The 25,651-nt window shown below is 54.9% G+C and overlaps 1 protein-coding gene and 1 non-coding gene across 7 annotated transcripts in view; both read right to left on the bottom strand.

The window, feature by feature from the left end:
• Positions 1-25,651, bottom strand: part of MYO15A (myosin XVA) — a 62,750-nt gene that overhangs the window by 24,628 nt on the left and 12,471 nt on the right. For 5 of the 6 annotated variants that reach the window (XR_012088759.1, XM_073004736.1, XM_073004733.1 and 2 more), the window contains exons 8-45: positions 25,534-25,597; positions 23,863-23,976; positions 23,046-23,207; positions 20,579-20,692; positions 19,929-19,987; positions 19,719-19,842; positions 18,679-18,774; positions 18,108-18,239; positions 17,405-17,530; positions 16,738-16,815; positions 15,705-15,853; positions 15,538-15,583; positions 15,227-15,351; positions 14,601-14,718; positions 14,123-14,298; positions 13,536-13,620; positions 12,587-12,668; positions 12,383-12,513; positions 11,790-11,885; positions 10,338-10,573; positions 8,247-8,428; positions 7,887-7,959; positions 7,503-7,694; positions 7,101-7,261; positions 6,897-6,991; positions 5,942-6,056; positions 5,704-5,771; positions 5,556-5,633; positions 5,182-5,359; positions 4,944-5,076; positions 4,516-4,621; positions 4,284-4,356; positions 2,426-2,547; positions 2,156-2,215; positions 1,602-1,677; positions 1,156-1,271; positions 949-1,067; positions 48-189 (exon numbers count right to left, since the gene is read on the bottom strand). Coding sequence is in view for 5 of the 6 variants with exons in the window: in XM_073004736.1 (XP_072860837.1) it covers positions 48-189; positions 949-1,067; positions 1,156-1,271; positions 1,602-1,677; positions 2,156-2,215; positions 2,426-2,547; positions 4,284-4,356; positions 4,516-4,621; positions 4,944-5,076; positions 5,182-5,359; positions 5,556-5,633; positions 5,704-5,771; positions 5,942-6,056; positions 6,897-6,991; positions 7,101-7,261; positions 7,503-7,694; positions 7,887-7,959; positions 8,247-8,428; positions 10,338-10,573; positions 11,790-11,885; positions 12,383-12,513; positions 12,587-12,668; positions 13,536-13,620; positions 14,123-14,298; positions 14,601-14,718; positions 15,227-15,351; positions 15,538-15,583; positions 15,705-15,853; positions 16,738-16,815; positions 17,405-17,530; positions 18,108-18,239; positions 18,679-18,774; positions 19,719-19,842; positions 19,929-19,987; positions 20,579-20,692; positions 23,046-23,207; positions 23,863-23,976; positions 25,534-25,597 (4,402 nt within the window). In the remaining variant the exon portion in view is untranslated. The remainder of the gene's footprint in view (positions 1-47; positions 190-948; positions 1,068-1,155; positions 1,272-1,601; positions 1,678-2,155; positions 2,216-2,425; positions 2,548-4,283; positions 4,357-4,515; positions 4,622-4,943; positions 5,077-5,181; positions 5,360-5,555; positions 5,634-5,703; positions 5,772-5,941; positions 6,057-6,896; positions 6,992-7,100; positions 7,262-7,502; positions 7,695-7,886; positions 7,960-8,246; positions 8,429-10,337; positions 10,574-11,789; positions 11,886-12,382; positions 12,514-12,586; positions 12,669-13,535; positions 13,621-14,122; positions 14,299-14,600; positions 14,719-15,226; positions 15,352-15,537; positions 15,584-15,704; positions 15,854-16,737; positions 16,816-17,404; positions 17,531-18,107; positions 18,240-18,678; positions 18,775-19,718; positions 19,843-19,928; positions 19,988-20,578; positions 20,693-23,045; positions 23,208-23,862; positions 23,977-25,533; positions 25,598-25,651) is intronic. The other variant, XM_073004734.1, reaches the window with a different exon arrangement.
• LOC119620392 (small nucleolar RNA U13) lies at positions 9,791-9,894 on the bottom strand. The gene has a single exon (XR_005236922.1). It is a non-coding gene; the product is annotated as a small nucleolar RNA U13 (small nucleolar RNA).

Raw genomic sequence — 25,651 nt, 5'->3', positions numbered from 1 at the left:
CTGGCCCTCAGCCTGGGTGGAGGGAAGACCTGTGAGAAGATCCTTACCTTCTTCAGCTCCAAGATGAAGTCATCCACCAGGGTCTTGACCTGGTGTGCTCGGGCTGAGAAGAGGATGACCTTCTCACTGGCCAAGTTGAACTCTAGCATGTTCTGGGAGGGCATGGTCACAAACAGGATATCTGCAAAGCTGGAGGATGGGCCGGTGGCATGAGGGCAGGACTCCACAGCCAGAGGGATGCCCTCCTTCCACCTGTTGTGCTGCTTCTGCTCCTGTCCTGCCCCATTTGAAGCCCAGCCCCACCTTGGCCCCATTGTGCCAGCTCCCACAGGACCCTAAGCTTCCTGCTTCCCCTCTCTGACCCAGGCTGTGGCTTCAGCTCAGTTCCTACCACCCTTTGGGCCGACACTCCGGCCCCTCTCCACCGTTTGTCCTTTGGTTCAAGCTCTAAATCTAGATTTGTGCCTACCCAAATCTCTATTTCACCCATTGACCAAATTCTCACCATTTTTCAAAGCATGCGGCTTTTACCCAACTAGTGAACAAGGTTCTATTCCCGTCTTCATGTTATAAAGGACAAAAGGGACTTCTAGCAGGGGAGTCTGAGGACTCAGTAAGGTGTCACGGCTGGCAGTGGTTCCCTCGCCAGCTGCATCAGGGTTTGGCCACTTCCAGAACAGCAGCCCCTCTGCACAGTGCTGCTGCCATGCAGCAGGTTGGAAGGAGGGCAGGGGAGTGGGTTCCCAGCTCAACCCCTTCCTGGCTGTGTGACCTGAGACAGACAACTTCTCTCTCTGAGCCTCAGTTTCCCCAGCTCTAAAATGGGTTTGCTTCAATGGCTTGGCACAGAGCCTGGCACATCATGGGTACTTGGTAAGTGGCTGTGGAGAGGAAAGAAATGCTGATGCCAGTCTGTACCCCAGTCTCCAGCCAGCCCCTTCCGGTCACCTGTATGCACGCAGGACCCGCAGCTGCCCGCCGGCCTCCTGGCCACCTTTGACCATCCTCAGGAGTTTGATGCCCACGTGGGACACAGCTAGGAGCTGCACACCAGTGCCCACACTGCCCTGGGGCAGAGATGAAGGGCATGTGAGGGTCCTCTCGTCTCATCCCTGAATCCTCTGGACAGGTAGGGGGCAGGTGAGGGACTCGCACCGTGGCGGGGAAGAGGCGGGAGAAGTAGACCTCCCAGGTGTCTCGTGCAGCACTGACCACGGCCCGCTTCACGCTCTCTGTTACCAGGGGCCTCTGTGTGTCCAGCTGATTCTGGGCTATGGGAGGCCACGTCTGGTCAGGACCCCCTCCCATTCCCCAGGCAGCCCCCATCTCGGGGATGTCAGGGAGGGAGGTGGCTGATACCCAGCAAGAAGGTATCCGACCAGTGTCTATACTGGGAAACTGAAACCCAGAAATGGACAAGATGGCCAGGACACACAGTGTGTCAGGCATTGCCAACCCCAAACATGCAAGAGGCCAGAGAAGCAGAGCAAGGAGGCGCATGTCTGGGAGATGGTGGGTCTGGGTTTGTCAGCCTCCGTCTCCCTCTGGGACAGGGCTGGCCGTGCCTCTGACTGGTTGCCCCATCAATACCCCTGAGATACCAAACAAGGCCTTCATCCTGAGCCTCTCATCCTCAGAGATGCGCAGGCAGGCCTCGGAGAGTGTGTCGTGCAGGATCTGTGGGAACAGGCTATGATGCAGGCAGCACATGGGACTCCCCCAGCTGGGACCCAGGTTGGACTATACTAGGGTGAGTGGCAATGTGGGGGGGCCCCATTTTGCAGCAGTGGGGTCATCTGTAAGCTGGTTCATCTGTGTAAATCAGATCCCACTGACAGGGCCCTCTCCTTTCTCCTCACCCACACAGTCCAGGGTACCCTTCCTAGGCCACAGTTTCCTAATCTATATAGGGGGTTTACATTTGATCTCTGGGCCATGTCTAGCTCAGACAAACTATGACTCTGATTAGGTTGAACTGTGAGCTCACTGACCCTGCCCATGGGAGGGGGAGATTCAATAAAACAGCTGCCCATCCTCACCCTGGTCAAGGACCCCAAATCCCAGCATGCAGAGGCAAGCTTTGCAGCTAGCTCATCTTTGCGTCCACACTGCCCTGCTGAGTTCACTGAGGCAGAAAGGGGAGAGAGGACTTTACCTGCCGGAACAGGAGGTCAAGCTGCACAGGATGGCTGTAGCTGTCCTTGGGGTAGAACACCTGCAGGGGCGGGGCTTCAGTGGGTACCTTCCGACTGCCCCCTCCCCATGCTTCACACCCGGCCCCGCCCCCTAGATGCAGCTCCGCTCCGGCTCTAACTCCACCCCTGGCTTCAGCCCGGCTTTTTTCCGTCCTGGGCTCGCTCCCCAAGTCCTAGACACTCCTCTAACCCGCTTCAGCCCCTCCCCTGGCTCTGGCCGTGCTCGGCACCTCTTTGCGCAGGAAGATCCTCCAGGGGGCGTCCTGATAGCCGTAGAAGCTGGGGTTGATGAGGCGGTGCAGCCGCGTCTGCATGGGTTCCTCAGGGGGCTCCAGCGACCGCGAGGGCAGAGCTGGAGAGCGCGGGTGTCAGGGAGACAGGAGAAGGCACCTCATTTTTTAATTTAATTTTAATTTTTTTGAGATGTAGTTTCGCTGTTGCCGCCCAGGCTGGAGTGCTGTGGCGCAATCTCGGCTCACTGCAAGCTCCGCCTTCCGGGTTCAAGCGATTCTCCTGCCTCAGCCTCCTGGGTAGCTGGGATTACAGGCGCCCGACACCATGCCCGGCTAATTTTTTGTATGTTTAGTAGAGATGGGGTTTCGCCACGTTGTGCCAGCTAGTCTGAACTCCTGACCTCAGGTGATCCGCCCGCCTTGGCCACCCAAAGGGGATTACAGGTGTGAGCCACTGCGCCCGGCCACAGGAACCTCTTAGGATGAAGTGGGAGAGGCAAGGCGGGTGGAGGAGGGGACCCAGGGGTGGTCCACAGAAACAGCTGTTCACAAGGGTCACACATGACCCAACCTTTCATTCAACACATAAAAACACCTATTGAATTTGTTTTTTTTGTTTGTTTTTTTTTGTTTGTTTTTTTTTTGTTTTTAGAGTCTTGCTCTGTCGCCCAGGTTGGAGTACAGTGGCTCCATCTCGGCTCACTGTAAGCTCCGCCTTCTGGGTTCAAGCGATCATCCTGCCTCAGCCTCCCGAGTAGCTGGGACTACAGGTGCGTGCCACCACGCCTAGCTAATTTTTGTATTTTTAGTAGAGAAGGGGTTTCACCATGTTGGCCAGGATGGTCTCGATCTCTTGACCTCGTGATCCACCTGCCTCGCCCTCCCAAAGTGCTAGGATTACAGGCATGAGCCACTGTGCCCCACCAAAACAACTATTATATACAGGCCTGGGTTAAAGGCTGAGATGGCTCTGCAAATAAAGTAGACAAGGCCCCTGCCCTGGAGTTTAGTGCCCATGGCAGGTGTGGGTGGCACAGATCATTCAGAAACAAAACTTTCACTGCCCGAGGCTCGGGTGGCAGTAAAGGAGGGTGATTTAGGACAGACCCTGGCGAACTGGTCTGTGAGGCCCTTCACTCCTAGCAGTCTAGGCAGACCTTGCCGAGGTGACAGAGGTGACATTTGAGCTGTGACGTGAATGGTGAGAAGGAGCCAGGCATGCAAAGGTCTTGGGGAAGGGCATTCTAGGCACAGGAAACAGGCAAGGCGAAGTGGGCTTGGAGTGTTCCGAGAACAGAGAGGAACAGAATGTGGCAAGGGGAGGCAGAGAGATGAGGCTGGGGAGGTGGGCACATCATGCAGTGTCTCATAGGCTACAGTGAGGAGTTTGGAGCTTATTGTAGGAGCCATCAGGCGTTTTTGTCAGGCGCAGGATGGGAACTGCTTTATAGCTGTTAAGATCACTGTGGCTGCCGAGAGACAGAGGGTGTAGAGGTTAGGGCTCCAACTGTGATGCCAGGAGGCCTGAGCTGACATCCCTGGTCTGACACTTTTGAGCTGTGTGACCTTGGGCAAGCCACTTAACCTGTCAGTGCCTCCATTTCCCCATCTGCAACATGTGGGAACAACAGTGCTACCTTAAAGGGTTCTGGTAGGGTTACATAAGCTAGGATAGGCCTGGCCTGAGATCTGTGCTACTTAAGTGTTGATATTATAATTACACCAATGTGCTCACAAGATGTACACAGGGGCTCAGGGACACAGACACACACACTCCACTGACACACTCACCTGTGCCCACAGACTTCCTCATATACTTGGACACCCTCCCCTCCTTCCCTCCTGGCCCTCTCACCTGAAGTGGGTGCCATGGATGGCCTTGGCACACTGGTCACCGGCTTCACCAGGGCCACGGCCTCTCTGGACACCTGTCCCACCCCAAAGAGACTGCTCAGGGGGCAACAGGCAGGCCCTGTGGAGGGGCAGTGGCAGGGCCACAGCTTATAGGGGTAGCTGGTTTCTGAGGATCCCTGAGGCCCCTCTTTGTCTTCTGTTCCACCTGGGACCAGCCCCACCCTCCCCCTCACCTGGGTGCCAGGTGCAGCTGCCAGGTGAGTCATCTGCCCCTTCAGGATCATCAGGGCCTCCTCGTGGGGGTCTGGCCGCTTCATGAACACCTTCCCGCCATCCTTCCTGTGGGCATTGGAGTACTGTGGTGGGTTGACACTGAGTCTCCCTTTCCTGTCACATAGTTTGACAGTAGGGAACTTCCTCCTCCTCCACCACCACTCCCCCATCATTATAATCGAGAATCCAGGGAGAAGCAGAGACTGGCCTGAAGTCTTGCCGCACAACCTAGACAACAGCAGGGACTCATCTGGACTAAACAGTATAAACAAACTTCTTCCCTAATAGGAGCTGGGCAGGGTGTTTCAACTCAGTAAGCTGGTGGGCCATGATGGACACTCAGGCAGAGTGAGGGGGCTGGAGCGCTGGGGGCAGGGGCAGTGCTGACCTGAGGGCCTCGGGCCGGCCTCCCCGGAATGGCTGCTGGTACTGCCTGACAATATTCTTGATCTGCTGTGTGGGCTGTGGGAAGTGCTCAGAGTTGAGCGTCGAGTACCGGACCAACTCTGGGGAGGGTGAAGCTGTGGGCAAGGGCGGGTGGTGGGAACAGGGTGAGGCCACAAGGGGCACAACCACACCCCCAGGCCTGTCCTGGGAAGCCCCAGAGGCTGGGATAGGGCACTCACTGGTTTCTGGAGAAGCCTGATCCTGAGCTAGAACAGGGGCAGCCACAGGCTTAGTGGTGAGCCTTGGAGCCTTCAGAGGGGCTGGAGCCAAGGGCTTCGGAGTGACACGCAGGAGCACAGGTTTGGCAGGGGGACCGGTGCCTACAGACTTCGGCTGTGCCTCTGGTGCTGGGGGTTTCTGTGGAGAACAGGACGTGAGGATGGGCTGCTTGGGATACACCAGGCTGCTCTCTGGGACCCCAGATCTCTGTCAAAGATGGGTTGTGGAGCTCCTGGGCTCAGAGAGGCACAATAGTGCCCTGGAGCAGCACAGCGCTCCTCTTTACAGCTTGTGTCTCCAAGCAACCCCTGCACCCCGGGCAGGCCAGACTCACCTCTGTGGGCAAGGATCTCAGGGCAGCACTCAGGGGCTGCTGCTGGAGCGCCATGGCCTGCAGGGTCATCTCCCGGGCCTGGGGAGAGGTGGCAGTGATGACCAGGCAGGTCCATTCTCCACTCCCCAGCAGTCCCTCCCTCACTCACCAGCAGCACGGCCTGTTTGTGGATGAAGGCTTGCTGCAGAGCCAATGTGGAGGCGTCCAGGCCTGGGACTGAGGGGAGGGGGCAGAAGGCACAGATGGCACCGGAGATGCCCTCCTCCCTGTCCTCTCACCCCCCATCATGCTGTGGCTGCCTCCATTCTAGCAAACAAAGGTGCCTGAGGACCGGCAAGTGGCTTTGGCCCTGCCCAACCCTGGAACCACCCGGGGAAAGCACTGACTTGGCTTTGGCTCTGGGGGTCTCCTAGGAGTGTCTTCAGTACCACTACTGCTGCCTCCACTGGGCTGGCCTCCCCCTTTCATTCGGTAGGCAATGGCTGTTGGCTTCTCCAGGTCCTGGGGGCAGTAGGTGGCTCAAGTGACCATCTCAATGTTGTCCTCCCAAGGTTCCATGGCAACAGGCACCTGACACTGGCCATCTCCCCACCCTCTGGTGTGGGGGGGGCGGCCTCCTGCTGGCTCAGTGTCTGCTCTATGCTCAGCCTTTACCCTGATGGCATCCCAATCAGTCCTCCCCATAACCATGTGCGCTCCCAACCCATCCCCTCTTCCCCAGAGGAGTAAACTGAGGCTCAAGGAGGGGCTGTGCCCTGCTCAGGGCTGCATATCATGCCGGGGCAGTCGGGGTGGGGTGGGTTCTGGAATTTCCAGAGTGAGCAAGGGTACCTGAGGGGTATCATGAGATCTGGGGCCAGAAGACCCAGGGACCAAGGTCATTCAACTCCATCCAGATAGAGATATTTTAGTGGCCCTAGGGGGCTGGCTCCCAACAAAGGTGCACTTCTTCCCTTTTTTTTTTTTTTTTTGAGACAGGGTCTTGCCGTTGCCCAGGCTGGAGCACAGTGGTGCGATCACAGCTCACTGCAGCCTCGAACTCCTGGGCTCAAATGATCCTCACATCTCAGCCTCCTGAGTAGTTGGGACTACAGAGGCATGCCACCACGCCTGGCTAGAGGTGCACTTCTAACTGTGGGTCCTTCCAGGATCAGCCAAGAGTATCTCTAGCTGTGAAGAGACCCTCATCCTTTGTCCAACCTCCAGCAGATACCCAGATGGGACACACTGCCCCATAACCCTGACTGTGAGAAGCTCTCAGGTCACCTTGTACAAGTGTGTGACTTGGGTGTACATGCTGTGCCTCCTGTCTGCAAATGACCCGCCCCACACCATCCCTACCGCATCCCCATAGGACAGCACGGGGTCGAAGAGGCTATCCAGGTAGCAGTCCAGCCCCTTGTGGGGCACAGCAGGCTCTCCAAGACTGTCTGACTCTGGAGGGGAAGGCACAAAAATATCAAGTTATTTTTTCTTGATGATTTCCACCCCACACAGCTCTAAGACTTCCCTTCCCACCAGAGACAGCAGCCATTGTTGGTTGACCTTGGTGGGTTGCTGTCCCTCTTTGGGCCTCAGTCTCCCCATTTGTACCATCCTCATTGTGGCTGCTGTACCCATCAGAGTCAGGTACTTCGTGCATGTGCTCCTGGGGCTGGGGTCTAGTGGGTGTGTCCTCATCCGAGTCCCAGCTGTTCCCAAACACCCTGTGGGGAAAAGGAACGTGGAGCTGCTAACCTTGAGAGAGATCCCAGAATCCCCCAAATTTTCCTCTGCACCCCAGAATTGGGTGGCTTTCTCCCTTTAAAAGCAGGATCCTTTGGTGAACTCTACCTCCTTAAGAACCTGAAGTCTAAGTTCCGGGCTCAGCCTGTCCCAGCAGCTGGGAGGGGCAGGCCTTCTGCCTGGGAGTGGCCATCTGTGAGGGGGTACCCCGTAGCTACCTACACTTTGGGGCCTCCCCTGCTGGTTACAGGTCCCTCTGCACCCACAATGAAGTAGGACTTCTGTCGAGGGAAGTCCCTGAGCAGCTCCAGGTCCGACACCAGGTCCAACACATAGTCATGGCCAGCCAGCTCTGCCCACTGGACACCATTCTTCATGGCCACGGTCCAGCCACGCCAGCCATCTGCCAGCCCCCTGGTGATGGCATGCACAGGAATAGAAATGAGGGACAGAGTCATCAGGCACTACCTGGGGAGATCCTGGGTTATAAGCCAGACTCTAAACATGAACAGAGTGGACCCTATGGGACCCTCTGGGGGATCTGACCTCCCCCCACAACATTCCAGGTACATAAGAGTATGCTGGGAGGGCATCCTAGGAGCCAACCTGTGCCTCAGAATGTCTCCAGCCACCTCTTCTCCCGTACTCCAGGAGTGCACCGGGCAGGAGAACTGGTCACCTGGGGCGCAGCAGGTGCTGGGCTCAGGTTGGAGCATCTGAGTCCAGTTTGACTGTATCTCCCTGCTTGCTTCTTCCTCTCAGGCTTCCTGTATCTGTAGCCTCACTTCCCTGGCTCCCCTTTCCTGGGCCAGGTCCCACCACCCCCACACAGACTTTCATGCAGAGCCACATCTGAGGAGGCCCCTCCCCAGCTCCAGAGCATCCAGTGGCTTCTGCCATCCCCCAGGGCTCATTGGGCCCTGCTGACTCCCACTGCCCTCACTGAGGTGGGAGAAGGCAGCTTACCATTGAAGCAGCCTACATCCAGTGCCATGTTGGCCTTCTCGTAGGTCGCTGTCCACTCGAGCTGGGTCGGGGGTAAGGTGCGGGCAACCCCCGAGCCCTGCTGTTGGGCCCGGCCCATGGCCTGCATGAGGCGGTGCTGACACACAGCCTGGAAGCCATTCCGCCCATAATCAGACACAAACCTGATGGGTAGGAGTTGGAGCCGGGATCAAGAGGGATCTGAAGCTAGCTGGGGGCTGGGGGCTGCGGGGTGGGGGTAGGAAATTCTGAGGTTAGTTCGAGAAAGGCCCAGGTTATCCCAGAGCTCCAAGGTGAGGCTGCGAAGGCCCCAGGCTAGTTCAGAAGGGTCCCAGGCTAGAGTCCAGTGCTCTGGGACTGCATTTAAGGGGTCCCAGGCTAGCTTACAAAAGATCTCAGTTAGTTTAGAGTCCCATGGCTAAACTGAAAGGGTCCCAGGCTAGTCCAGAAGTATCTCAGGCCAGCACAGAGGTCCAAGGATAGGCCAAAGAGGTTCCAGCTGGTTGGAACAAAATGTCATTGACAGGATGGGGTCTGCAGCTGGGTGTGGGCAACAACCAGAACTCTGTCTTCACTCTCTCACAGGGCAACCTTGGGTGGTTATCTGTCCTCTGAGCCTCTCCTCCAAGTTTTCATCTATAAAAGGGACGGCTGAGGGTTCAACTCAACCCAGGCCCAATGAGCCCAATCCCTACCAGTCATTCCTCATGCTTCCCTCACCCCAACATCTTACACCCCCTGCAGCTAAGCCTGGCCAAGAGCAGCACTGGTGCAGGCCCACAGTAGCTAGAGAGGGAACCTAGCACCATGCCCTCAGGAAAGCCCTAGGCAGGCAGGCCAGCAATGGCCCTACGCTGCTATCAGCTGCCACGGAGTCACAAGACTGGCCAGGTGATGTCCACCTGCTGCATGCTGGTCTGAGCAAGAGTCTGTACACTCCGTAACTCATGGAGGTGGGTTCTGTTGCCATCCCCAAATTATAAGAGAGAAACAGGTTCAGAGAGGGGCAGTGACTTGTCTCAGGCCACACAGCAGGTAAGTATCAAAGCTGAGATTCACACCCAGGGCCTGCCTGTGTGATTTCCTTGCAAATCATCCTTCTCATCCAGCAGGGTGACATCATTGTGATGGTTATACCCACATAGCACCTACCATGTGCCCCTCCCTGTTCTAAGCGCTTCACGTGTGTTTATATATTTTATCCGCACAATAGCCTATGAAGTAGGTACTATCATTATGCCATTTTTTTTTAACATCAGACAGGGTCTTGCTCTGTTGCCCAGGCTGAAGTGTAAGTGGCATGATCCTGGCTCACTGCATCCTCAACCTCCTGGGTTCAAGCAATGCTCCTGCCTCAACCTCCTGAGTATCTGGGACTACATGTGTGTGCCACTATGCCTGGCTAATTTTTAAATTTTTTGCAGATACAAGGTCTGGATACATTGTCCAGGCTGGCCTTGAACTCCTGGGCTCAAGCGATCCTCCCTTCTTGGCCTCCCAAAGTGTTGGGATTACAGGTATGAGCCACTGTGCCTGGTCTTGTGCTGATGTTTTAGCAAGGTTTGAGGGTGACACATCTCATGCCTGAGCATGAAAAGTCTATCATCACACTTATAAACTATAAAAGAACAACCCCCATTTGATATGTAAGGAAACTGAAGCCCAGAGAGGTTAAGTAACTTACCCAAGGTCACACAGCTCATATGGCTGAGCTGGGATTTGAACCCTGATTGTCTGAGTCCAGCATCCATGCTCCTGATCACCCCACTAAACTCTCATGCTGTTAGAGGTCAATGCTCTTTTCCAAATTCCCCACATGCAGGTCTTGTCCCACTCTGAGTTCTGGAAGTCCCTCATCCAGTCTGACCTAACTCCTAGCCCCTGCAGTGAAGGCCTGCCCTCCTTTCTTGCTCTGAGCCCAGTAGAAACGCATAGCAGCCCCTGGCCAGCCTCCATGCCTGAGCTTCCCAGCACAGAGATATGACTCCTGGCCTGATCTTTAAGACCCTGACTTGGGCCCCACTGCTGGTGCCACCGTCCCTCATGTCCCAGCCCCTACCCAGTCCCACTCACTTGAGAAGGTACTTGTTGAAGCGCGGGGAAGGTGCAAAGCCACTGAGGCAGGTGGCCAGCAGCAGCCAGCCCCGCTCAGCATTGTGGGCATTGTGATTGTGCCACACCTGATTGGCCAGCTGTGCCAGGATCTCGTCCCGCAGCTCAGGCACCGCCAGCCCCTTCTGCACAATGTAGTTTCCGAAGATGTTCTCCCGGGCACCATGCAGGTGGGGGTCACCCATGAAGCGCAGGATCTGGGCCACGAACAGAGTTTCCTGGGCGTCTCAGAAAGTTGTTCCTTCCACTCCCCACCCCACAACATGCATCCCTCTCATATATATATATGGAGTACTTTTTTTGAGATGGGGTCTCTGTCACCCAGACTGGAGTGCAGTGGCGGGATCTCAGCTCACTACAGCCTCAACTTCCCCGGGCTCAAGTGATCCTCCCGCCTCAGCCCCTCAAGTAGCTAGGATTACAGGTGCATGCAGCCACACCCAGCTAATTTTTGTATTTTTAGTAGAGACAGCGTTTCACCATGTTGCCCAGGCTGGTCTCAAACTCCTGGATGCGAGGGATCTGCCTGCCTTGGCCTCCCAAAGTGCTGGGATTACAAGTGTGCGCCACCGCGCCCAGCATACAACTGCCATATTCTATGCTGAATGACCAGGCAGTTTACCTAAACTATGGGAAAATTAAAGATCCAAAGTATGTCATCTTTCCTGTTCATGAACCTTCTAGAACTCCCCATGCAGCCCCAGCCCCCTCCCTGCGCCGCTGGCCTCCAGCCAGCCCCCACCTCCTGCTCTATCTAGGTCACACAGTGTTCTTTTTAACATTCAGATATGACCACATCCCTCTCGCAGAAGCACCTGCCTTGGCTCCCTAGGTCCCGTGGGATGAAATCTAAGCTCTGGGTCTGTAATCAAGGCCTCACTGGCCAGTCTCACCCTTGCCCTCCTGACTCCATTCTGACCATACCAATTTCCTCTTCTCTGTGTACTTTCTCTACTCTCCCTGCCTGGCAAATTCCCCTCCAACTCAAATGCCTTCTCCCCAGGAAGCCCTCTCTGGCCCTGCCCAGGGCTGAATTAGTGGCCCCATCAGACTCCCTAGCCTTGGTGCTTCCCTCTGTCCATACTGGTGGTCACTGGCTGGGTCAACTCTGCCTCCCCCTTCAGACTGAGAAGTCCTTAAGGAGAAGGTCTGGGTCTCTTCTTGGTGTCCCCGAGAGGCTCCAAGGCAGCCCTTTTTTTTTTTTCACCAGGAAGATGGCTGGGAGAAGAAAAGTCACCAGTCCTCAGAGAGGAAGCCAGATCTCCCCCTCTGACATAAAAGTCCCTCCTTTGGGGAAGAGGTGTGGGGCTCATGGATTGGGCTTGTAGGGGGCTGGGAAGACTGGGAGCCTCATGGCCCAGCTTCAAGGCCAGGGGCTATGAATTAGAAGGTGGGCTGGGGCAGACCCCATACCAGCTTGAAGACGCTCACGGCTTCTGCATGGTGCTCGGTGGGCAGCTGCGTGAGGGGTGTCCTCAGGGGCACTGTCAGCATCCCAAAGGCAGGTTCCTAGGGCACAGGACAGGCACATGAGCAGACAGAGCCGGGACTGACAGGCACATCTGGACCCACTGTTCCGTGCCACGTGGGACTCCAAGGCCTATGAGGCAGGGGCTTCGGTCCTCGGTGTATGGAAGAGGAAACTGAGGGCTGGTGAGGGGCCACCACAGTGGCCTTCAGCAAGTCGGTGGTAGGGACAGGATAAACCCTCATCTGGAGGAGAGGAAATCAGAGCTGGGCTGACATGCTATGGCTCCACCAGTTGTTCAATTTCTGAAATATTTCCAGACTGCTGGGTGGTAAACAGCCCTGCCCGAGCCCTGAGGGCTCTCCACTGCTCTCCAGACCCCAGGGATCTCCCAGATTCCCTATGATGCAGCAACTAAAAGGTTCATACCCAACACCACAGGGCGCAGCCAGGAGCTTGCCCCAGGGCAAGGACAATGTCCGTTCGAATTGGTCAGCGTCTATCAGCCAGGGCACCTTGGACCTCAGCTAGCCCTTACCTTGAAGTGGCACTGGACAAACTTGGCCATAGGATAGTTGTTGATGTCCAGGGGCAGTGTGACACGGGGCTCAGCCTGGAGCCGAGGAGTCCGCACAGGGGCCACCTGAGGCACCTGGGCCAGCCTGAGGCCTGTGCAGAGAGGAGGGAATGCGGTGCCTGCTCTGATCTGCCTGTGCCCTCCCCCCGCCTGGCGCTGACCCACCTGCCACTGCTTGCAAGAGCCCAGCCAGCTCAGCCGGTACCTCCAGGTGCCCCACAGCCACTACCTCCCGCTTGCTCAGCTCCTGGAGGGACAGTGCATGGAGCAGACAGGCCTGCCACATCCCCACCTGCCAGCCTCCCTCCTTGACCCTGCTGCCACCCAGACCCACACCCACCTCCTGCTCCCGCAGCCACGCCCCCTCCACCTGGCACCTCCACTCTGCCCTCAGCTTCAGGAGAGCAGATGTCAAGGTGGGGAGTGGCAGGCAGAGGTGACGATGGGCACCCAGGCAGGCCAGGCGGCCACACTCAAGCAAGGGGGACAGCTTGCCTGTTGTGTGGAGGTGACTGCCCCCCTCCACACGTGGGGCAGGAGGCTGAGGTTGGCCAGAGAAACAGGGAGGGGAAAAGAGAGAGAGCAAGAGAGAGACAGAGGCAAAAGGCGGAGGCAGGAAAACGCTGGGGAAAGAGATACACAAGGAGAATTTCTGGGAGGTGGCTGAGCACTGCATCATGGGAAGCCCTCCTCTGCAGCGCCACAAAACCTTCAGTAAAGGCTACCTACTGCTTCACTGCTTTGGGAACTGCATTTATCTTTCTGGTTGCTGGTTTACATGACAGTGGGTCAAGACACGAAGGTAAGAGCAAAACCATACCCAGTGACGTTCAGGTCATCAAATTCTAACGGTCCTCAATTCCTGAAGACCCCACTGTGAACCCAGCACCAGGCCAAATCCTTCAATGCAACATCTCGTTTAACCCTCTCTACAATCCCAAGGAGTAGATGGGAAAATTGAGGATAGACAATGGCCAAGGTTACAGAGCTAGTGGGTGGCAGAGGCAGAATTTGAACCCAAGACGGCCTGAGGCCAATGGTCTCCTCTTGGGTGCTAAGCACCTTTTCCCCTTCTCTGCTGTCCCCTTGGACCCAGATAAGGTAGAGCCTATACCTTGAGATAGCGTCGGCGGCTCATGTATGCGTGTACCAGGGACCGGAACTTCACCAGACTCCTCCTCATCTGCTGATAGCGTTGCCTGGGTTGGGGGAGTGGGGAGGTCACGGATTGGGGCCACAGGGTGACAGGGTGATCAAGGGGCAGAGAGGCCCTTGCCAGCCTGGCCTGGGAGCCAGTGCCCACATCTCATTCTTGGGGTCCTTTGGCACAAAGGGAAACTGGAGCTCAGAGAGGGGCAGTGACTTGGCCAAGGTCACACAGCAAATTAAGTAGCAAGGCCTGGATTAAACCTGCCTGAATAATTTATTTCCCAACAGCTTATAATCTCAGGGTCCCTGAAATGCAGGGTAAGGTCCCTCTTGGCTGAATGGATTCCCACCCACCAGTTACAAGGACCTGGGGTTGGCTGGGAAGGACATTCAAAAGCAGAGATGCAGAGAATCTGATCCTCCTCCTACAGAGGCCTCCACCCTCAGCTTGCATGCTTCCAGGGATAGGGAGCTCACCACTCAAGGTCAGGCGTGGCCTCTCCTGAGCCTGACCATAGGTCTCCTAGGAATCCTGCCTTTTCTGTGCCTCACCTGGCAAGGTAGCCACGAGCCCGGCTTTGCAGCAGGATGATCTTGTGGCGCAGAGAGCGGAATCGCCGCTTAATGAAGAAGCCACGGAGGCAGCGCTGCAGCGTGAGGGCTGCCAGATTCAGGACATGCTCTCGCATACTCTCCAGCAGCTGGTATAGGTGTTCCTTAAGGAACAGCTGAGGGCAGGAGGAAGGCACTGAGGCAGATAGGAGCCAGGAGGCTGGACTAAGGGCCCCTCCCTCTCTAGAAGTCCATGGAGACAGAATAGGCAGGGCAGCCTCCTGGAGCGGGGCTGGAGGATGGGGTGGATTTGGAGAGGTTGAAGGATGCTGGTGAATCAGGTAGTTAGCATTCCATGTCTCAAGCTCATCTGGGTTGCTGCTGGGATGGCAGTCTCTAGCTTGGACATTTCTGACTCAGTAGTTGTGGAGCCCCCGAACTTGGGGTCTCCAAGGGCTGACTGTGGGGCAGGACTCACCTTGCTGACCCCAACACGGTACATGTTTGGCATGACTTTGCACAGGCGACTCAGCACTGACACACACATGTCCCCATTAGCTGGCAGGTCATTCTTGAAGGCCGCTAGACAGCAGTACCTGGCAGGGGGCCCAAACTCAGTCTGAGGCTGTGAGACCTACCTGGGGTGCCTGCTAGACCATGGGGTTACCGCCCCCAGCCCCGTGTCCAAAAGGCCTAGTCCCTGTGGTGGCTCCACGAATAGTTTATTGTAATCTGAAAAAAGGCACTCCATCCTTAAGACTCTTTACTTCTGGGTGTCAGACAATTGTTATAATAGATGATTTCAGTAGAACAGGACACTTGACTGCCACCTGCTGGAAACTTGTCATTGTAACTACTAAAACCATTCTAATCAACACGGAGGGTTGATTATACATATTATATGTTATACAACATATAACTACAAAAAAGGCAATACAATAAATGTATCTACCACATAACAGCTAGCATGTGGCAGCCTTGTGAAGTATACAACCTGAGCAACTGTGCATGGCAAGCCCTATACTGCCTGGGTTGTGTATTCCTGGGGCCATGGGGAGTTGGGCAGGGATTTGTAGAGCTCAGGAACTACCCTAACCAAGATACCTGTCGATGAACCCCTGGAAAGGCAGGCGCACTGGAAATCCCTCCTTGCGGATCCTCACGGTCTCCAGCACCCCTGAATAGCGTAACTGTGCCATTACCACATCTGGCTCAAAGAGACTTGGCTCCTGTAGGGATGCCCAGACAGGGAGTCTGCACATTGGCTCAGCCATGTGCAAAGGGCACTGTCATGGTGAATAGTCCCAATGCTAGGCTGGGCAGATGCAGGTCCAGAGAGGCCAAGCCACTTGCCCAAGGTCGCACAGCATGGGCAGGAGGATTTGGCTCTCTCAGAGGCCTCAGCTCTCACTCACCTTCTTGTGGTTGGGCTTCAGGCAACGCATGAACAAGGGGTTACACCTGGTAGCGGCAGGAAGAGGACAGTGTGAGGCCTCAGAAAAAGAAGGCGCTCACCCTCTGAGGGTCATGAGGTGGGTTAAGGATGAGGCTGGGTGCTCCGCCCACCTGCCCCCCACCCCACCTCTCCATCTTTTCCACCAGATCCAGGAGTGACTGCTGGAACTTGGCAGCCACGGTGTGTGCCTTGTAGAGCCGAGTGATGGAGCTGCTCTTGCCCAGGCGCTGAGGGGCAGCCTGTGGGGCATGGCTGGAGAAGAGGTGTGCCACCACCTGGGCAGGGGTCAGGGCAGGGAAAACAGACAGGCAGGGGCCAGGAGACCGAAATGAGGAGGAACAGAGAGCAGGAGTCAAATCTCTGGACCAGGGGGATCTGAAGACTAACTGGACCCCTGTTCTCTCTGCAAGGCCTCTGTCATCCTGACTTACATGCTTCTCAAAACAGGTAGGGCTCAGCACCTTCCAAGGGATCCATCCCATAACTGGCTTTTTCCCCTTCAGTCTAAGGAACACAGAGTCACTGATTGTGTGCCTGGCCCCAAGGTGGCCTGTTAGACACATGGTTGTGAACTCTGGCTATGACCTCATGAGGAGGGTGCCCAGTGGAAAGGAGGAAGGGGAGGGCCAGATAGGGGAGGTGATGTTACCAGGCCTGTGCTCTGTCATAGGGCCATCTGCTGGCCGTAGTGTAGCTGGGATGCAGGGCCTCCCTAAGCCTTCAAGGAACCCAAAGTTGGTACCCCAAGCTCTCCCCCTGGGCCTTATGGGTGGGGTGGGGGAAACTGAGAACACCAGGAGGTGGGATTGGGGGAACAGGTCTGGCAAGAAGCCAGGAGAGAATGGGCCAGGGAATGGGGTGGGGCCCGGAGTGGGGTAAGTACAGGGCAAGGTCACAGCTGGTGGGGTACAGGGTTAGAATTGTGAGTGGGGCCGGGCTGTAGCCACTGGGGCTGTCAGGAGCCAGATGGCAGGATCAGGATGAGGAGCCAAGCTAGGCGGGAACAGGCCAGGGACAGGGTGTCCAGGCCACCCTTGTCTTTGGCCAAAGCTAAGCGAAGCCAGGAGGTGGCAACACGTCTAAGGCCTAAAGGCGGGCTGGGTGTGGTGGTGGGGCCATGCGTGGGGGCAGGGCCAGAGCGGTGGGAGGCGAGGCTCACCCGTGTCCGGCTCCGTACGAACAGATCCAGCACGTCCTGGCGCACTTGGTCGTGGTTCTTGTCCAGGAACTTGTGCACCTGAAAAGGGGAACAATGGCCTGGGTAATCCTGGCCTCTGTCTCTCTGTCTATCCTAGGAGGGACTGGATCCTCCTCACTCCTACCTCTTCAGCCCCCACCATTCTCCCTATTCCTGGGGGAGGGGAGCATTCGCCATGGCTTCACATGACCAACCTGGGTCTTGGCTTCACCCTCAGTGAAGGACATTGTCCTGTACCCATTCTACAGATGAGAAAAGTAAGGCCTGGATGGGGACAGAGGCACGGAATCCTAGCCTGAGACACCTCCAGGGCAGGAATGTGCCTCAGATAATAGTGATGAGGGTGACCACAGTGAAGTCACTATTGATGAGCTACTCTTTATCAAACCCACCCTGTATTTCTCACACCCACCCCATGAGTTGGGCACTATTATTATCCCCATTTTCCAAGTGAGAGAACTGAGGCTCAGACTAGCTAAGCAATTTGCTCAAGGTCACAGAGCTTGGGCACAGCAGAGTCAGAATTGGACCTGGGTGTGAATGTCTGGGGCCAGTGTTGTGCTTCTGTGTCTCCAGCAGCTAGCAGCACTGCAGCACCAGCGGCCAGGCCAACTATCTCGGGGCTCACCTGGTAGGTGACCTTGCCTGCATAGTGCTTGATGGTGAACTCAGGCAGCGGCATCTTGGGTTTGGAATAGAGCGGGTTGGCGCCATGATGGTAGTGGCACTTCTGTAGGAAGGTGTGGTCTGTAGCCTGGGGGCAATTTAGGGATCAGTGGGTGGGCAGGGGGCCTGGACACCCTGTTCTTGGCCTGGTAGCAACCTCATTATCCCCAACTGCTCCCAATTGAGCACCAGAGAGGAATAACTCACAGCTTCCCATGGCTGCCCATCTCCCTGGGTCAGAAGGCAAGTGCCTTAGCCAGGCACTGGAGGCCTAAGTGGTGCCTTGAAGATAGGCGTGGCTGAGTGAGCTCCTAACTGCCTCCCCTCCAGGCCAACTGCCTTTGCACTCTATTGATCTCACTGCCATTCCACCCTTGTGTTTTGCAATCAGGATTTGAGGCCCAATCCCAAGGTTACCTACTCCAGGTAACCTTCTGTGACTTTCCAGGCTGGTGCAGCCTCTCTTCTGAACACACATAGCTGCCCATCTGGCCTCAATCACCCCAGGATGTGAATAGTAGGTCGGGTGTCCCAACCCCCCACTGCCTTCCTCAGGCCAGAGCAGAGAGGGATAAAGGAGTGGGATGAGGACACGAGGGTGGGATGAGGACACGAGGCTGAGAGATCTGTGACCTGACTAGGCTCACACAGTGCCTGCAGCTCACCTGGGGAAAGCAACACTGGTCGTCGAGGATTCGCAGGATGCCATAAGGTTTCAGTGAGATGAGGTTGATGCAGGGCTGGTTGTCAGCAAAGGTGATCTCCTGCCAGTCGATCTGCTCACGGATATACTCCTCCTGCAGGCAGTGGGCAGCAGGAGCTCAACCTCCCATCCCTGTCCAGGGCCCACCCACCCTACCCACCCTCCCTCCCAGGCTGAATCTAAAGGAGCCTGGCCAGCAGCACCTCTGCTTGCATACCTCCCAGAACAGGGAACTCACCCCCTAATTAGGCAGCATGAGCCAGCTCAGGGTCCTGCTGCTCCCTCTGCCTGGGACAGCCCAGTAGAGGAGAAGGACCCCCCAAGGGGACTCCTCTCTGAGCACAGCACCTCAGCACCTTTCCCTCCAGAACAGAGACCTTCCCATGGGCTGGTCCCCAGCTTAGAATGCCTTTTCCTCCGCTATCTACTGATGTCAGAATTGCCCTTAAACAACCAGTATATCCTCATCTGTCTCCACGGAGGTCCACTGGCCAGTCAAGACAGGGACAGGAGTATTAACGGGCCCCACACACCTGCTCCTCCTGGAAGACGATCTTGTTGAAAAGGTACTGAAGGTTCTCGTTTGCGTAGTTAATACACAGCTGCTCAAAGCTGTTGAAGCTCAGGTCCTGCCAGGTGGATGGGGAGGCTGGGACTGGTCCTTCCTTGGCCACCAGCCTGTTTCCCCTGCCTTCCCTGGTGGCAACTTCAAAAAACTGGAGCTCAACCACAGGCCCTCAGCTCAGAACCCTCCACGGCTCCTGCTGTACCCAGGACAGAACCTGACAGGCAGTGGCTGATGGCCAAGGCTCCGGAGCCTTCTGCCTGGGTTCAAATTCTGGCTCGGCCACTTTCTAGCTACATAACCTTGAATAACAGCCCCATGCCTCAGTTTTCTCATCTGTAAAATGAGGATACTGACAGTACCTGCCTCACAGGGTTACTCTAAGGATGAAGTGAATTAACAAAGTGCTTTGAACAGCACCTGGCACATAACAGGTGCCACATGAGTGCCTGTGATGGCCGCATCGTGCTCTTGCCCCGTCCCTCGCCACTTCCTTTGCTGTGCACTGGCACAGCAGTCACCCCTCCCCCACACACAAAGTCCAGTCCCAGACCCCACACCCCACCACCCCTCCCAGCCTTTGCATATTCTGTTCCCTGCACCTACAGTGCCTTTGCTGGGTCTCAGGAGTGTCTCGTTCTCATCCAGGAAGCCTTCCCCATTCCTGCCCAGGTGAACTAAAGGTACCCACTGGAGCATATGGGCTTGTCAGAGTCTGCCCCCACCCCCACCCAGCCTCACCTGGAAGCTCCCCAAGCTCCCCTGGCTGGTCCTTTCTGGGCAGCTGGTATTGCCCAGCACAGAGCCTGGCTCGGAGGCCTTGGGGGTACTTGTGGTGAGTAAAGAAAATGAAAGGAGACAAGGGAGATGGTGACAGGGAGGGGTTCATGAAGGGAGGATGGCACCTGCTGCAGGCACAGAAAGGGATGGGAAGGGCAGCCCGAGACACCTGAGGGAGGTGAGACCTTGCCTATGTCCCCCGCCCCTCAGCCTCCTACACGGCCCCACCTCGAAACCATAGATGTCCAGGATGGCGATGGACAGCGTGTCCTGCCGTGGGGACACCAGTGCGTTGACCCTGGTGATGAGCCAGCTGAACAGCAGTGCATACAAGACCTTGGCAATGGCATCCCTGAAGCAGAGGTGGTGCTGGTGTGAGCAGGACACTGTGTGGGGTGCTGGGCCTCGGGGCTCAGGCAGGGCAGGGCGCGGCCTCACCTGGCATCCACAGCGCTCTCCACAGTTAGGGGCGTGAAGATCTTCTCTCGCATTGTCTCCTAAGGAGGGGCACAGCCCTTGAGTGATAGCAAGCTGGCCACTGCCTCCAGAAAGCCCCCAGGGGACTAGGGGAGTGGGAGCATGGGGAAGGGAGGCTGGAGGGATATAGTGACTGTGCACACAGAGACTAGGCAGGACCATCCCCACCCCCACCCCAACTCTGCCTGGCAATGCTGGTAGTGGTGGGGACTGCAGGTCTAATGGGGGAGACAGAGGCATCAGCAGATACAATGAGATCAACCCTGGGAAGGGGGAATGGGCCTAGGACTGTGAAAGACCAGATGAGGCACTGACCCGGCCAAAGATTAGGGAAGGCTTCTTAGAGGAGAGGGTACCTGGATAGGCTCTTAAAGGATGAGTAGGTGTGAAAAGAGGAAGAGCATTCCAGGTAGAGGAAACAGCCTATGCAACAGTCTGAGATTGGAATCTGAAATGTCTTTGGGGTCTGAAATTACTCCCCTCCATGCCTGACCCAGGGACAGAGAGAGCAGGAGAGAGGGAAAGGCTGCCCACGAAGGATCAGCACAAGGCAGCTCTGTCCAGGTCCTGGTACAAAGCTTTGTTTGAAGGCCAGATGCCCACAGACTCACGGTCACTTTGAAGGTGATGGCCTTCTGCAGACCCTCAGGGGAGATCTGTAGCAGCTCTGCCACGGCCTGGATCTCCCGGGCACTCACCACTGAGGCCACCTCCTGTGCATCCATCTATGCAAAATACCAACAGGAATGTGCTTTGAACTAGATAAGCTGAATTTAAAGTTCATATGAAAAACAGGGCCAGGCACTATGGCTCACGCCAGTAATACCAGCACTTTGGGAGGCCGAGGCGGGTGGATTAGCTGAGGCCAGGAGTTCAAGACCAGCCTGACCAACATGGAGAAACCCCACCTTTACTAAAAATACAAAACTAGCTGGGCATAGTGGCACATGCCTGTAATCCCAGCTACTCGGGAGGCTGAGACAGGAGAATCGCTTGACCTGGGAGGTGGAGGTTGCAGTGAGCCGAAATCGCGCCATTGCACTCTAGCCTGGGCAACAAGAGCGAAACTCTGTCTCAAAAAAAAAAAAAAAAAAAAAAAAAAGCCACACACGGTGGTGGGTGCCTGTAATCCCAGCTACTCGGGAGGCTGAGGCAGGAGAATCATTTGAACCCAGGAGGCGAAGATTACAGTGAGCTGAGGCCGTGCCATTGCACTCCAGCCTGGGTGACAAGAGTGAAACTCTGTCTCAAAAAAATTAAAAAATAAAAAACAGAAACAGGCTGGGCACGGTGGCTCATGTCTGTAATCCCAGCACTTTGGGAGGCTGAGGTGGGAGGATCGAATGAGGCAGGGGGTTCAAGACCAGCCTGGCAACATAGTGAGACCCTGTCTAAAAAATGTGCTGGGCATGGTGGCCTAAACTTGTAGCCCCAGCTACTCAGGAGGCTGAAGCAGGAGGATCGCTTGGGCCTAGGAGGTTGAGGCTGCAGTGAGCTATGACAGTGCCACTGTACTCCAGCCTGGGCCAGAGTGAGACCCTGTCTCAAAAAAGAAAAAGAAAAAAAATAGTGTAGTCATAGACACAGTACATAAATAGATTAACAAAGCACAATAGAAAGTCTGGAATTAGACATAAATGTATGTATAAACTTAGCACATGATAAAGATGTATTTTTCTTTCTTTTTTACAAATAATTTTTTTTTTGTAGAGATGGGGCCTTGCTATGTTGCCTAGGCTGGTCTCGAGCTCCTGGGCTCAAGTAATCCACCTGCCTTGGCCTCCCAAAATGTTGGGATTACAGACACGAGCCACCATACTCGGCTAATGAAGATATATTTTTCAAATCAAGAGATTAGGACAATTGAGTAAACATCTGGAAAAAAAAGTTGGATTCCTACGTCACACCTTACTAGGATAAATTTGGATGGATCAAAGATTTAAATGTTTTTTAAAACTCATAAAATCCATAAAAGGTCTTAGAAAAAGTTATGGAAAAAGGCTGTTACAATTTTAGGAAGTTTCTCTAAAAATGAAAAGAAGTTTAAAATTTCAAATGTAAAATTTAAATATACTAGAAAAGATTGATAAATGAACTACCTAAAAATAATTTTAAAACAATTTGCATAAAAAACCCAACAGGCTGGGCTTGGTGACTCACGGCTGTAATCCTAGCACTTTGGGAGGCCGAGGTGGGCGGATTACAAGGTCAAGAGATCAAGACCATCCTGGCCAACATGGTGAAACCCCATCTTTACTAAAAATACAAAAATTAGCTGGGTGTGGTGGCACACACCTGTAGTCCCAGCTACTCAGGAGGTCGAGGTAGGAGAATCGCTTGAACCTGGGAGGCAGAGGTTGCAGTGAGCTGAGATCGCACCACTGCACTCCAGCCTGGCGACAGAGCGAGAATCCATCTCAAAGAAAAAATAAATACATAAAAATAAACAAAATAAAATAAAATAAACACCAAAGGGCTGGGCGCGGTGGCTCACGCCTATAATCCCAGCATTTTGGGAGGCCAAGGTGAGTGGATCATTTCAGGTCAGGAGTTCAAGACCAGCCTGGCCAACATGGTGAAACCCCGTCTCTACTAAAAATACAAAAATTAGTGGGGTGGTAGTGACACGTGCCTATAATCCCAGCTAGTCGGGAGGCTGAGGCAGGAGAATCACTTGAGCCTGGGAGGCAGAGGTTGCAGTGAGTCAACAGGAGTGAGCCAAGACTGCGCCATTGCACTCCAGCCTGGGTGACAGAGTGAGACTCCTCCCCACCAAAAAAAACAAAAAACAAACAAAAAACAAAAACAAAAACAAACCACCAAAAAACATTGTAAACAAAGTTAAAACATAAATGACAAACTGGAAGATATATGTGCAATTCATGTCAGAGACAAAGGGCTGATTTCCTTAATACATATAAGGAGGAAAAAGATGGACAACCCCAAAGGAAAAGGAAAAAAAACAGGAACAAGTGATGTGTGAAGAGTGTAATCTGAAAGGGAAACACAGAAGGCCTTGGAAAAGACAGCCAAGTCCAGAGGGTGCGGGCCCCATGGCAGGCTGTGGCGTCCTCTCACCTCATACTTCTCAAAGTAGACATTGCCCAGGTGCAAGATGGAGGCCAGGATGCGGAAGATGCTGTCCTGGTCCTCGCTGCTGAAGCCCAGCACCTCCATGGCAGCCAGGAGTCGGCGAAAGTCATCTGCATCGCTCTTTCCTGCTATCTCACAGTTCCCGCCCTGCATGAGGGCAGAGGCTGAGGATCAGGGAGGTTGGGTGGGGCTGGGGAGTCCTCCAGGTCCTGCTCTGCCCTGACCAGCAGTGTGGCCTGAGCTGGTCACTCAAGTTCTCATTCCACTCTCATGGGCATGGAGGCTCTGAGCAGGGCAGAGGACAGGGTTCATAGATTCCAAGTGCAATGTGTTGCAGTGGTTGTCACCTGCTGACCTTTGTAGCTGCCCAGTGATAATAATGAAAAGAGTAGTCAGTGTTTTCTGAGCATGTACTGCATGCCAGGCCCTGTGTTAAGCTCTTTACATGCATTTCCTCATCTAAGCCTCACTACATCCCTGCAAAGTGGTACTATGTTGTCCCCATTTTATAGGTGAGGAAACTGAGTTACAGAGAGGGGAAGTGTAGTAACTCTAGACTGGTAGGTTCTGTTCCGGGTTCCAGATAAATGAAGTCAGGTAGGCCTTTCCTGCTTCCACTTTGGACCCAGAAGACTCCTGGTCCCCCTCACTGTGACGAGATGTCTTAAATCCAAACTCACTCTCCCCAAATCTCCATCACCTTCATACTCCATCACTCACAACTCAGCTCCCTCAGCCCACCCCGGGGTGTCAGGGTGGGAGGACCAGGGCTGGGAGCCTTCAGATGCCTGCTGGCACTCACCTGGTTCAGATAGTAGTAGGTCTCAGCCTCTTGCAGGCTAAAGGCCTGCCGGAGCTGGGCAGGCAACCCGGCCAACAACTCGTAGAAGATGTGGTAATTCCTCTCGTTTTTGGCCTGTAGAGTGGGTAGGTGGGCACAGAGAAGGGAACCACCTACCTAGGTGACCCCCAGGTACACATACAGGCCCAAGCCTGCCCACAAATGCACATGCACACAGCGGGCTGCAGATGAGAACAGACACCTCTGTGATGGTTGGGGCTCCCAGCCTGGTGCCAGCTGCGGGTGAGGGCAGAAGCAGAGGTGCCCTGGTATAACTGAAGGTTGAGAGGGTTCTGGTGAGATTTTATTTGGTTAGGAGAAATAAGAGAAAAGGGACTCGTCTTCTCTTATGTGTACCGGCCACACACACCTACATACATGTCTATCCACAGACCACATGTGCACACACAGAGCTTGTTGATGGCTGAGCACTTCCTGTGCACCAAAACCTATCCTAGGCCCTTGGGACAGAGTGGGGAACAAGGCAGAGAGAAACCCCTGTCCTGATGGAGCCCACCGGCTAGCTAGGGAGACAGACACTCAGCAAATCACTAGTTAAAACATAAAATATGGCCGGGTGCGGTGGCTCACACCTGTAATCCCAGCACTTTGGGAGGCTGAGATGGGCAGATAACGAGGTCAGGAGATCAAGACCATCCTGGCTAACATGGTGAAACCCCGTCTCTACTAAAAATACAAAAAAAAAAAAAAAAATTAGCCGGGTGTGGTGGCAGGTGCCTGTAGTCCCAGCTACTGGGGAGGCTGAGGCAGGAGAATGGCGTGAACCCAGGAGGCGGAGCTTGCAGTGAGCCGAGATGGCACCACTGCACTCCAGCCTGGGTGACAGAGCAAGACTCCGTCTCAAAAAAAAACAAAAAAAAAAACAAAAAAAACCCACAAAATATGGCCGGGTGCAGTGGCTCACGCCTGTAATCCCAGCACTTTGGGAGGCCGAGGTGGGCAGATCACGAGGTCAGGAGATCGAGACCATCCTGGCTAGCATGGTGAAACCCCATCTCTACTATCTCTACTAAAAATACAAAAAATTAGCCGGGCGTGGTGTGCACCTGTAGTCCCAGCTACTCGGGAGGCTGAGGCAGGAGAATGGCGTGAATCCAGGAGGCCGAGGTTGCAGTGAGCCAAGATCGTGCCACTGCACTCCAGCCTGGGTGACAGAGTGAGACTCTGTCTCAAAAAAACAAACAAAAACAACAAAAAAAGATAAGTACGCTGGAGAGAAATAAAGCAGTGGAGGTGGGGGTTCTGATGGGATGGAGAGGTGTTGCGTTTTTAAATGGAGAGCTTCCTGAGTGGGTGAAATTGTAGGGGAGACTTGGAGGAAGTGAGGGGTTTGGCCAAGCAGGCGCCTGAGGGATAAGTGCTCCTGAGGGAAGGAACAGAAGGTGCAGAGGCCCTGGCAGAAGCGTGCCTGTGTGTTGTGGGGCAGGGAGGAGCCACTGTGGCTGTAGGAGGGTCGGGGAGGGGAGGTCCCAGGCTCCCATGTACACATGTACGCCTATATTCATTCCTTAATTTCACATCTACCCAGCCCCACCAGGGGCCAGGCTCTGAGTATCTGTACCTCCCACCCCCACCTTGCCCAACACACAGGCCTGGGAGGGGCTAGCCCACCTGAAACACGATCCTGGATTTCTCAAGCAGATACTGGGAGGTTATGGCACCAGAGATCACGCCCCTGGGGTGGGGAGAACAGTCAGCTCTCAGTGGGGGTAGGAGGGCTGGTGCTGGC

The sequence above is a fragment of the Chlorocebus sabaeus genome, chromosome 16 (genome assembly GCF_047675955.1).
Source record: "Chlorocebus sabaeus isolate Y175 chromosome 16, mChlSab1.0.hap1, whole genome shotgun sequence".
Lineage (NCBI taxonomy): Eukaryota > Metazoa > Chordata > Mammalia > Primates > Cercopithecidae > Chlorocebus > Chlorocebus sabaeus.
The sequence above is the reverse complement of the archived record's forward strand: the minus strand, read 5'-3'. Positions and strand labels throughout refer to the sequence as shown.